This window comes from Micromesistius poutassou, assembly GCF_964030765.1.
Source record: "Micromesistius poutassou genome assembly, contig: SCAFFOLD_5291, whole genome shotgun sequence".
In the NCBI taxonomy this organism is placed as follows: domain Eukaryota; kingdom Metazoa; phylum Chordata; class Actinopteri; order Gadiformes; family Gadidae; genus Micromesistius; species Micromesistius poutassou.
This window is the reverse complement of record NW_028179132.1, coordinates 4,563-16,881: the sequence shown is the minus strand read 5'-3', so window position 1 is coordinate 16,881 and position 12,319 is coordinate 4,563. Positions and strand designations below refer to the sequence as shown.

Genomic DNA, 12,319 nt, shown 5'->3' with positions numbered 1-12,319 from the left:
GTGTGAAAACAAATTCTTGTTCTACAACTTGTAATTAATAAAGCAACAAGTTAAAGTTAAAGTTATATTTTTAAAGCCTTTGATCAAAACAAACAATTCTCAAAATACGCAATAATGTTTGTAGATCCAACCTTAAACTATGGACTATATAATAAAGAAATTATAGAATCGGACACTGAACTTACAGTCAAAGGTTAAATCTGGTAACAATTACACTGTTATCTCTGTTAAGCAACATTTATCATGTGTATTTATCATGTGTAGTGTGTAGTTATCATGTGTACTACAGTATCCTTGGTTTACTTTATGCAAAGTGAAAAAGTCCACTATTTTGGTTATTATTACTTTAAACTAAAAGTATCTTATTACTTAAACTATATTTATTTTATATAAAACTTTATTAAAATAAACCAAATAATCAGAAGCCTAGGTAACACTTTGCATTAATAAACCTGTTAGTCAGGCTTATTATGTCCTTGACCATGTCATATAATGACATTCTATGCACCCTAAAACAAAAGTTCCCAAAGGTCACTTTTAATTGTATTATTAATCTAATGACATAAGCTGTTGGTCGACCTCCAACAATAAACTGGACCTAACCCTAACCCTAACCCTAACCCTCCAACAAAATACTGATCATCTGAAATGTTAGACCTATATCAGTAACATACACATAAATGTATTATACTTAATCATTGTGTTGTTGAACTCATCAGGCAATGCAATATGCTCTCAATCATGTTGAATCCCTGTAATTGAGCAGAAGACTTGGAACAGACAAAGTAAAAGGCAGTAGGGAAACAACGCATAATTAAGACCCACTTGGAATGAGAATCCAAATGCAGACACTTAAAGCGACCGGGTTGAAATGCAGAAAGGCCTGTTTTTAAAACAAAGGCCAAAGCAGGGACACAAAGCATTCATGAAAAAAATAGGCAAACCAATTTCCAAAAAACATTGAAATAGAGAACCCTAAGCTGGAATGGGCTGCATAGGACAAGCTAAAACCGCAAACCAAAATGTGAACTGACTCAATGGTTTATTAAGAAACATATTAGCGGGAGGGGGAGTGGTAATGTGTCACTGTGATAGACACTTAAGGAGACAAATCAACAATATGAAAACCAAGGCGAAGGAGAGAGGGAATGGATTTTTCAGATTAACTTACATTTTGGTGCCGAGTTGAAAGCATGGCTGATGGGCAACTTCGATACAGCAAAAAGTGTATTGACAAAGCCTTTGGTGACATAAAAAACAAGGATTGAGATGAAAAAGGCCACACAAAGGACCACAAGCTATGGAAGAGTTTAATTGTTTGGCTTGGGTGAAGATGAATAGAGAGTGGACATGTTTAGTATTCATGTGTGTTGGATACAATGATCAAGCATTCAAAGCAAAATCTTAATAAATACATGCAAGTATACAGGCCTCTCAGAGAGAAGGTATTTCTCCTATTTTCTTTACCCTCTCTCTCCCTCTCTCTTTCTCTCTCATTCCTCCCTCTCCCCCTATCAGAACCGTCTCTCTCTCCTACCCCTCTCTCCCTCCTCCCTCTTGCTCTCCTTCTCCCACTCCCCTTTTCCTCTCTCCCCCTCCATCTTATTAGCTCCCTCTCTCCTTCAATCTCTCTCATCCTCCCTCTTTCTCTATCTCTCCTTTACTTCTCCTCCCCTCTCTCCTTCGCTACCCTCCCGTTCTCTCTCCCCTTCTCACTCTCCTCCCTTCCCGCCTGCTCCCTCTCTCTCTTATCCCTAGCCTCTCTATCCTTCTACCTCGCTCTCTCGTTCCCCCTTCTCCGTCTCTCTCCCCTTCCCTCTCTCTCTCTCTCTCTCTCTCTCTCTCTCTCTCTCTCTCTCTCTCTCTCTCTCTCTCTCTCTCTCTCTCTCTCTCTCTCTCTCTCTCTGCAAGATTCCTCTCCTCAGGGGTAGTTCTTTGAACCTTTCAGCCCAGTTCAGGAGGAACAAAAGCAAACAAATCACATTGTCCTTTGAGGAATTTCTTCTTGTCTTCCATCGCCTTTCATGGCCCCTCCTCCTCCTCTCTCTCTCTCTCTCCTTCTCTGGGACCATGCTTTGCCCTGGCAGCCGCCACCACATTCAGGGTCTCCAGAAGTCAATAGCCTCCTCACATCCCGGCTTGACAAGTCAGGAGGATACACGCTAATCCCTTTAATCTGGCCTTTCTCCTGCGGGCAGCCACAGGGAGAAAGGCAGCCCAGAGAGTAATCCTGTCGGGGAGACAATAGGATTAAGGGCCCGACCCCGGCCACCGACAATCAGGTACCCAGTGACTGATCTCTGGGTCCAAAGCAGCAGCCCGGGCCACTTGCTTCAATGTGACTTATTTTGTAATGGTGGTGGGGCGGAGAGTGGAGGGTGGAGGGCGGAGGGTGGAGGGTGGAAGGTGGAGGGAAGGGAAGGGTGGTGGGTGGGGGGAGTCTTTCTTTTAAGAGGGGCTGCTGGAGGTCCTCTCTCCTCTCTGACAGGCCTGCAACACTCCCCCCCCCCCCCCGACCCCCGAGTGAAGACCCCCGGGAATGACTGACAGGTAGGAGAGGAGGGAGGGGGTTGTGGTGGTGTAGGGGAGGTGGTGGTCAGATATAGACCTGGGTGGGAAGGACTGGTGGTATGCGTGTTTGTGTGGTGTGTTGAGGGCAAGCTTGCACGGATGTGTACATGCGGACAAAATCACAAAAATATGGCTGTGGACTGTTTGATCAGATCTCTCATACACCAGGGCGTGGACAGAAGTGTGTGTAGTCCTTTTTTTAAGATGTGTCTTGTGACTCATGTTTTATGGACAGAAGTGTTTGCATACACGATCAGGGGTTTATAACAGAACCTAGCTGGACTAACTCCTACTATGGGTTTGACTACAACAAATAAACAAACCAAAAAATAAGAAATAACAAAATAACCCTGACTCCAAAACCCCCTAACCTGTTTAAGCTCCTATTTCTTATCTGGTTATTTTGAGAAATGTGTTTGTGCACCATTTGGAAGGGTTATTGAGGGTTATTGTTCCCAGTCTTACCTGTATGGCACTTTGAATTAGTGTGCTAAATTTACATATATAAAAAAAAAATAATAATAATAATATATATATACACACATGCTATCATGAATATATGGTAAAGTGTATTTAAAACAATAATATGCAGATTCAATTAAATATATTTTAACCACGTTGCAGCTGTATCTTTCCTCTTGTTATGTAATAAGACTATAATAACTTACGATGTGTTAAGCTTCTATAATATCTATAAGATGCATATGACGATACATTATTTTATAATGTGCGCCAGCCGTCAGCGTACAGTGTACTCGCCGTTTCCACTTGAAACAAGGTCAATGAATCACAATGACCACTAGGTGGCAACGTTGGATCAACTATCGCTTCAATCGGTGGAACTGAGGCCTGTCGTAGAGCTGCCACATAATCCATCACCTGCTGCCGCCTTGCAGAGCACGAGGTTACCTAGCAGGAATCCTAGCAAGAACAAGAAGTAGTTCCGTCTTGTTGACGCACTATGAGGAAATCAAACCTCAAGTTGCACTGGGCAGACACCCGATCCCTCCATCCTCCCGGGTCTACAAGCCCATGCCTCAGTTATTCTCAGGGAAACAAGCCTCATGTCTGTGGAAGAAAGCAAAATCCTTCTGGTCCATTCAAGTCCAATGAACTTGGCCAAAGAAAACAGCGGTGGATTCTTCACATCTTCTCGTGTTACAGCGCCGGCCCCACTAAGTGCTCGGGGATAAATTACAGGTTAGCCATTGTGTTGCAGGGAATGAGTCACAGGACGGTGGATTTCCGTCCGTGGCAGGTGTCTGTCGGGCCAGTGGCGTGGCCATAAATGTGAGCAAGAGCAGCACTTGTCCATGAATAGGGCGTAAAAAACGCCATGGAAATCGCCATGTGAGGTAGGCCTATGGGTTAAGCGAGTGGGCCCTTCAAAAGGGCCCCAAAACCACACTCAAATCCTCAGCACTCTTTAGTTGAACTCAGCAGAAACACAATGACAAGACGACGGAACAACAGAATGGACAGGTATGCCCTTAATCACATCTGCTAGAGCCCCCTCCGGAGGGGGTCCGCGGTGAACGGTGTTATTGGTTCTGCGTGGCTTAGTCTCTCTGGGGGTCCTTGACTTTGGGAACCCAGACAGCCTTCAGTGGGTTAAACGTATCAGAGGTCACTATGGAAACCACAGTGAGAAAAACACATTTGAACACAGAAGTAATCTTTTTACTGAATAAGCGTTCACTAAAAAGTAGGCCTATTTTATTTGACACGATGGTATATTACTGAGCAAAGCAAGAAAGGATTTGGTGCCGGTTTAAATGTGTCACCTTGAATATACGAGAGATGTAATAACAGATAGATCACTTGACACAGAGAGGAACAGATTACGCTAAAATCAGAGTTGCAAGAGTGCAGATATGGGCACAATGTGTGACATCACAAATATATCTTACCAATCACGGTCCACATTGCTAAGATACACAACTTACAGGAGTGCCAAGTGTTAAGTTAATGAATCCTGATTCAATAAATGGATCAGGATGGACCGCATGCAGGTGGAGGAGCCCTGAGGCCTGGTTGGGAAGGAGCATGTTGAAGGCGAGTTCAGAAAAGCACTGACAAATTGTGTCTTTCTGTTGTCAGGGATTTAAGGCGATCAGAGACCCCAGGGTTTAATGGACAATGTCCGACTAAACACACGCAGCTTTGTACTCGGTGACGTTATCCTCATCTCAAGCGGATAATGTCACCTGCGATAATGCTCCTGTCTCCTCCTAAGTCCTCTTCACCTGGACCAGCTGGGAGGGGAGGGGCAGGTGTCCTCCACCACAACCCCCATCCACGACCCTCCCCTCCACCAAGACCCCCCCTGTCCACGACCCCCCTCCACCACGACCGCCCGTCCACACACACCTTCCACCACCTCATGCACAGACACGAAGCCTTGTCACTCAAAGTCATGGACGGCGGAGGAATGGTGTGTCTGTGTGGGACGGCACACATGTGTTAGTCATGTGTGTGTCAACGTTTACCTGTGGTGGAGGAAAGACACTTCCAACTCGGGCCCAGAATTTAAATTGAAAATACATTTAAGAAATTGTTATCGTCCCAGGTACGTTAAGTCTGAAAAAAACTATACAAGAAGTCCAACTTGTTTTCAACTTTGCTCCTATGGTACTGTGCTTACACACACTTCATTCATTCAGTGAAATTTCCAACAAAACAACATCCCACAAAAATGGCCGGTATGTTGTTGTGAACCCCCCATCCCCTCCCTTGATTAATTCACCCTTGGTGGGGTCCCCGGGGGCCACATCTCCTGCATGGGTGTGCAATGTGTGTACGCACCCTGAACACACCTCTAACTTGGCCCCGAGATATTAGCTAATGGAACAAAGTCGCCCAGCATATGATCTAATATATGCCATTAATGGCCAGAAAGGAAGGGTCACCATGATAGACACTGGACTGACAAGGCACTGCCACACACACACACACACACAAACATACTAAGAAAGAGCTTGGAGTGTCAGATAAATCCAACACTCCCGTTAAACTACAGGATGAGCACACTACGCCGTTTCCGTAGTGATTGTGTCTGGGACTTTTCAGTGATTCAGCAGATGTTACTAACCACCAATTTATGAAGAATCTGACACTACAGAAATGATTGGTTCACTTTCCACGCACAAACCGCTCACCGGTCACCCGCAGATGTCACCACCTTGCAACCAAGCTACAGTGAGTGAACAGTGCTTATATTTACCCGTTCAGCGGACGCTTTGATCCCAAACCACTTAGTGACTTCAGATACATGTCACAGAGGACCAGGTAGAGGTCAGGGGCCAGGGCTCATGGTTGTATTACACAGACTGTGGACATTGGGGATCAAACCCAGTACCTTTCAGGGTCCTAGACCAGCCGAGCTGAAAGAACCCACCCTCCCACCCTCTCCATCAATCAAAGCAGATCCCTGCATGTGATAGGTGGATTTAGTGGGTCAAACCAAGGAGCCCTTCTCTTTCTGGGGGGGCGGGTGATCCCAGGTGCAGGGGGGTCATCGTGTGTGTGTGTGTTTGTAAACCGAGTGTGTTGCCACGGCGACGGGATGAGGTTGTCGAGGGGCTAATGTGACTTGATCCCTTCAAAGGCTACGCGATGTCGACCTGTGTGTTCCTGGATGTTAAGGTGTTAACCACACACATTAGAGAGAGAGAGAGAGAGAGAGTGAGAGTTGAATGGAGAAAGGAAGAGAGAGAGAAAGAGATAGATGGCGAGCCAGTGTTTAGGCGTGATTCTGCGTTGTCCTGCCGAGGTGCCTTCAGGCTAAGGGATTAGTCTGTTACAACCTGTATGTCTAAACCAGGGGCCAGGGACTGTCAGCCTCCCCATCCCCAGCTGCTAACGGGCCCTTCCCAAAGTATTTTCATGAATGACTCCATGATGGCATCACATCCCCCCCCCCCCCCAACTAAATGGCCCTTCAATAGCCCTCAACTGTTTCAAAATGAGCAAACAGATTATCAAATAGAATACACTGATCTAGTCGTTTCCTCGGTTTCATATTTTATTATTTGTTCATACTTTAATGATTTTGACTAAGTGTTTATTTTTTAGATACATGTCATTATATGTAGCCATTCAGGCTACAGGTTGGCCATTCTTGAGGGGGACATTGAGCTTTGACCCACTAGTCCATCCATGTATGTCATATTTTGTCCAACACAATCTGCCCTATTCAGCTCTTGATATCAATCCTACTTTGAATACGATATGAGAGGTTTGTATCAAATAGAATTGCATGTCTTTCATGATGACGCCCGATATAAGAGATGGATTCTGAAACTAAATGGACAAACTAACAACAAGCGCAACGATTTCAAGAACAGTTTTTAATACGCATGTCTTAAAAAAGGCATTTTCAAACATGTTTCAAACAATAAAACACGTTACTGTTAAAAAACTACAATTCATCCCAAACCTACCGGCAAAGTGTAGGACTTCCAAAAAAATATAGAAATCTTTATGAATCAACCAATAGAGTATGAGACCGCTGGCGTGGGCGGCTGTCGGCAGAGCAGGTCCTGGGCGCTGCGTCTGAAGTCCAGCGCATGGAGGGCGGTCGCGACGGCAGCGTACAGGTGGGAGCTGGAGAACCTCAGGCAGTAGACGGGGCTGCTCACCCGGTCCGTGGTCAGCTGGAAGTACTGCACCCAGGGGGAGGTCATGATGGACGGGTGGGTGGGTGAGAGAGTGTGATTACATGCACACAGAAACCCGCTTATGCAGAGTAACCAAGGCTAAGGTTGTTATCCAGGTGAGGACAAACCTATGTGCACTTATGATTGCGTTTACATGGCCACTAGTGTCATCGGGTCACCCCTGGTAGAAGAAGTGACAAACAGTTCTTGACTAATTATAGTGCTGTGGTTTTCTTTAAAGATGATATGATATGTTTAGATCTCTCACTAGATCTCACATGAAGACGTCTACTTGTCGATCCGAGAGTGGGATAGCCGGCAACACACAAACACAAACTCGTACCTTCAGACACTGGCTCTGCCGTTTGTCCCAGAGGCGCACAACGCCATAGTAGGAGGAGCCACTAGCAATCATGTGATTCCCATCCGTCTGGAGGCAGTAGAGGGCGCAGTCGTGAGGCTCCTCCCACTCCATCACACACTTCCTGTTTGGGAGCAGCAGACCAATCGGAGGGCATCCGGCTTACACGCGGCTCAATGTCTTAATGAGCAACATGCAGGTGGACATCCCTAAAGATTGATCTATAGGCCAGTGACTGACAAGTAGAGCCTTGAGACCAGTGAGGTGAATGAGGTGCGTGGCCCGTCAGCAGGACTGATGGGCCACTGCCTTATCATGTAGTTGTCCAATTTACCATCAAAGAGACGACTAAAACCTACAGCAAACTACATCCCCCGGAAGTAGTTTGTCCCCCGAAAAAAAGAATGAAAGTTTCATAGGTTCAGCCTGCAAGTTGCTCTTTAGCTCCAGCTATGTATGGAGGTATGTTTGCCATACATGTGACATGATACAGCACTGACAATTTTGCCCGCATTTCTTTCAGACAGCGCAATGCTAGTTGGAGGGCGCTCTGTGCAGGTGTTTGTTGACCATTGTGGAACACCATCTCTTGTTCACTTGTAGTCAAGTGTTTATATGTGCCTGTGCGTGCCTGTGTGTGCCTGTGTGTGCGTGTGTGTGTGTGTGTGTGCGTGTGTGTGTGTGTGCGTGTGTGTGTGTGTGTGTGTGTGTGTGTGTGTGTGTGCCTGTGTGTGTGTGGCAGGGTTAGTGAAAGTCCAGGGTGAAGCGGATGAGGTGGTTGCGGTCAAGTTGGGGGGGGTGAGGAGGGGTGGAGGTAGGAGGGCGGGGGGAGATCGATCCTCCATTAGAGTAGGTTCATCAATAAGTGATGGAGGGGGAGCCGGTGGTAGACAGCAGGGCTGCAGAGATGTCTGGACACACACACACACACACACACGGAAAATGCACACCCTAATTTTAGCCATCCAGCCAAGGTAAGGTCACTTACCAACATTGTGTCCTTTAGAGATAAAGAACACACACACACACTCACACTCACACTCACACTCTCTCTCTCACTCACTCACTCTCTGGTCCAAACTAGTTAATAGTTTGGACCAGATAATCACGTGGTCTTTGTTTCAGTTTTCCCTGTTGGTTTTGTAGATGAGGTACATAAGCTCTTCTGGCTCACCCTGTCTAGTGGTGCAGTGATCACAATCCTCTCACTGTCTATTAGTTAATCTCTCCCGGATCACATTAGTTCACACTCATTGGCTCAGGGACTCTTTTGATTGACTCCAGAAGACTCTGGGCCGGTCCCTGACTTCCAGACGACCGCTACCTTGTGGCACTGACCCTCAGACCCCGTCACCCCCCCCCCCCCCCCCCCCCCCCCCATCCCTTCAGGACAGCCATGGTTTTGGTCTGTGAATTATTGATGTCTAAAGAGGTACCCCCTTCTGCCTACCTCCACCCCCCAGACCCTCCCCCCACAAACTCCCCAGAGCCATCTACCAATCAGCTCTTATTTGTCTTACTTGAATGACCCCCCCCACCCCCTTCCTCCCTCCGCCCGTCCTCTTCCTCGCTTAAATATACCCCCCCCCCCCCCCCCCGAATCCCAAAATAAGTGACGAAATAAGAAGTCATTCTACAGTGCCCCACTAGCGCCAAAAATGTATTTTTAAACAAGAATGGCAAGTGGCACAAATGGTGCCTGATCGACTCAGAAAAGGACAAAATCCACAAGTGTGTTCAACAAATCCCGCCTTGCATCTCTGGGTATATTTATCTATCATCTTCCTACAATTGCTGGCGAACCCCGCACTAGTTCTCTGTGGAAACACTTTTTTCCGGTTACGGAAACAACAGCCTATACATACTAGATTATGACTACTAGAACTGAATGTACACATAATGTATTCCATTACCAAAGTCCTACACTCTGGAAATATTCTTTATTAAGAGTGGACAGAGTGGGAAGGATTGTGTGTATTTGTACATTCTTCATGAAGATAAGACACCTAGGGGGCAGGGCAGTGCAGCAGCAGCAGCAGCAGCAGCCCAAAGGTACACAGCTGCTCAATACGAATCAGGGGGGTGACGTGGCTCTCTGGCTCCTTTTAAGCCAAATGGTGATAAACCCGAAATCATGAATTCATGTATCCGACATTATGCAAATACAAATCTGAAATGATGAACCATGAATCAAGAATGAATATATCTCACATTGTGCACGAAATAATAGCACATTTTAAACCTGAAATCATGCGTCTATAAATCTGACATTATGCACAAAAGAAAATCACAGAGAGCTGTGCGTGGGGTTGGGTGTATGGGTGGGTGGGGTTGGGTGTGTGGGGTCGGGTGGGTGGGGGACGGGGCTCTACCTGGGGCTGAGGCGGAGGTCCCACAGGCGGATGTAGGTGTCGTAGCCGCAGGTGTACAGCTGATGGGGGGTCTCGAACACCATGTCCAGCACCCCCGCCCCGCGGCGGAACTCCTCCCCCAGGCTGCACACACACTCACAGCTGCACAGGGAGGGAGGGAAACACGCCGTTAACGACCCGGAGAAGGACAGGGGAGGAGGAAGGAAGGACGGATGGATGGATGATGGAGAGACAGGGGGGCAGGCGGGGAAGTGTGGCGTAGTGTAGGGGGTGACGGTGTGTTTGGATTTCCCGGAGAGAAAGGTCCCCAAGAAGCCACGTCTTCTGCCTCTTTGAGCGAGTTGACTCACCGCCTACCTGATGCTCAATGACGTGCATCTAAATTCACTCCGGGTCGCTTTGACTAAGAGCATCTGAGGACGCGACAGTCAAATATAAAATGAAAATAAGCAGTGGAGAGGAACAGACAGCCGGGGCGAGGAGAGGAGGAGGAGAAGGGGAGCTTGACAGAGAGAAAGAGAGAGAGAGAGAGAGAGAGAGATAAGGTATGGTTAAGACACAAGGTTGTCTAGGATTTGAGAAGAACTGCTCCATAGTCCTACATTGCATTGATTCAGAATTGTTAAAAGGCAGGGTGACCTGATGATGAACAAGAATGCGCTCCCTTGTAAAGTTACTGACCACCCCAGGATCAAGTATTCAACAATGCTGTGGTATAATGATATGATAATGTATGTTTCAACAGGTAGACTTGAGGTTAGGAGGACGTGTCGTGTGTTTGAATTAGTTTCAGTTTGACGCGTTTTATTCCTTCTCAACCAGCAGATGATCCATTAGATCTATTGGTTTAGAATGATTAATTATTAAGAGGAATATTCTTGGAATGGTGAAAGGAAAGTTAACTCTGCTAGCTTTGTGTGTAAGTGTGTATGTGTGTATGCAACCTGTGTGTGTGTGTGTGTGCGTGTGTGTGTGTGTGCATGTGACCCGTGTGTGTAATCAACCAGTGTATGTGACCCGTGTGTATGGGACCTGTGTGTATGTGTGTGCACGCAACCTGTTAATGCATGCAACCCGTGAGAGTGTGCGTATGCAAGCGTGAGTGTGAGCAAGCGTGTGTGTGTGTGATTGTGTGTGTGTGTGACTACGTGACCCGTGCAGTGTGCACCACGCTCTTGTGATCACAGTGTTTTCAACGCTGCAGGTCAGTCCTCTCCTCTCCTCCCTCCCGCCACAGAGCAACTCTTGCACCGTGGGTCTGGATTATGGCAGAATAACTATCTCTTTGTTGCTGTTTAATTCCCTCCGTGCCCGTGATACCTGCCCCCTAGCAACCATTTAGAGGAAGCTGCCGGCCATGGCGACCGGGCGGCGGGGATCCCGGCGTAGTCGCGCCCCTCCCCTGTCGCCCTGGAGGCCGAAACCCTGGAGGGCAGGCTGGTAATCCCCTGGTCTTACCCGCAGGGGGGCTTCTTATTGGTCCAGAGCCTTCCCCATGGGGAGTTGGGTGAGAGCTTTCCCAGTACCGGGGTCTCATGACTAAAGCCCGGGCCAACGGGGAGTCCATGATGAGGGGCTCAGTCTGTGTCTGTGTGTGGGGTAGCGACCCCTTACCACCACCACAAGCACCACCCCCCCCCCCTTACCACCACCACAAGCACCACCACCCCAACCCTCACACCCCCTCCCCTCTACTGCTAGAGCCAAGAGGCTTAGCACATGCCGGACAAAGGGAAACTCATTCGATCCAAGAGGGCGATACGAACATGGTTCATTTAAAATGAATTAACGACGTCTCAACTGGATCGCACACAACATAAGCAATTCATATGGTCTTAATGATGAATGACGGATGGAGTATTGAAGACGGGAACGATTATGTTGTAACTTTTCTGAACGAGCAAGCAAAGAAAAGGTCAACCACTGTCAAAAACACTGAGGAGCAAACCTTTTTCCCCATTACAACAGCCCTGACATCTGCGCTGGGGGATGTTCTAAGATCATAACACTACTGTTTGACGGGCCGACGCAGGGAGCAGAAACAGCAGGGATTTGGGAAAATTGTTAGGTCACCGTCTTTTATGGAGCCTCCCGTGATTACAGGACGACGGGTGGAAAGCGTATAATCTGTCAAAACGACGCCGCCGCCATCTTTCGATTTGTTTTTCTGTTCTTTTTTTCTCTCGCTCTGACCATCGGCTTCACGGCACGTCTGGGTTTGCGGCGGTGAATACCTGAGATCGGGCCTCACGCATACCTGACTGTAGAGCGTCACACAGGCAGGGGAGGGCTGAGCCGCATAGTCACCTGTACGAGTCATAGCCGGCGGGAACACACCTACTGCATGGTCGCCAGCT

At 47.4% G+C, this 12,319-nt stretch overlaps 1 protein-coding gene across 1 annotated transcript; it reads right to left on the bottom strand.

The window, feature by feature from the left end:
* Nucleotides 1-6,939: 6,939 nt before the first annotated feature.
* Nucleotides 6,940-10,152, bottom strand: LOC311373088 (F-box/WD repeat-containing protein 4-like). Its single transcript, XM_084489935.1, has 3 exons — nucleotides 9,963-10,152; nucleotides 7,573-7,714; nucleotides 6,940-7,235 (listed from the first exon to the last, which is right to left on the bottom strand). Exons 1-3 carry the CDS (start codon nucleotides 10,043-10,045, stop codon nucleotides 7,059-7,061), a joined length of 402 nt encoding a protein of 133 aa, XP_084346061.1. The 5' UTR covers nucleotides 10,046-10,152; the 3' UTR covers nucleotides 6,940-7,058.
* Nucleotides 10,153-12,319: the final 2,167 nt, after the last annotated feature.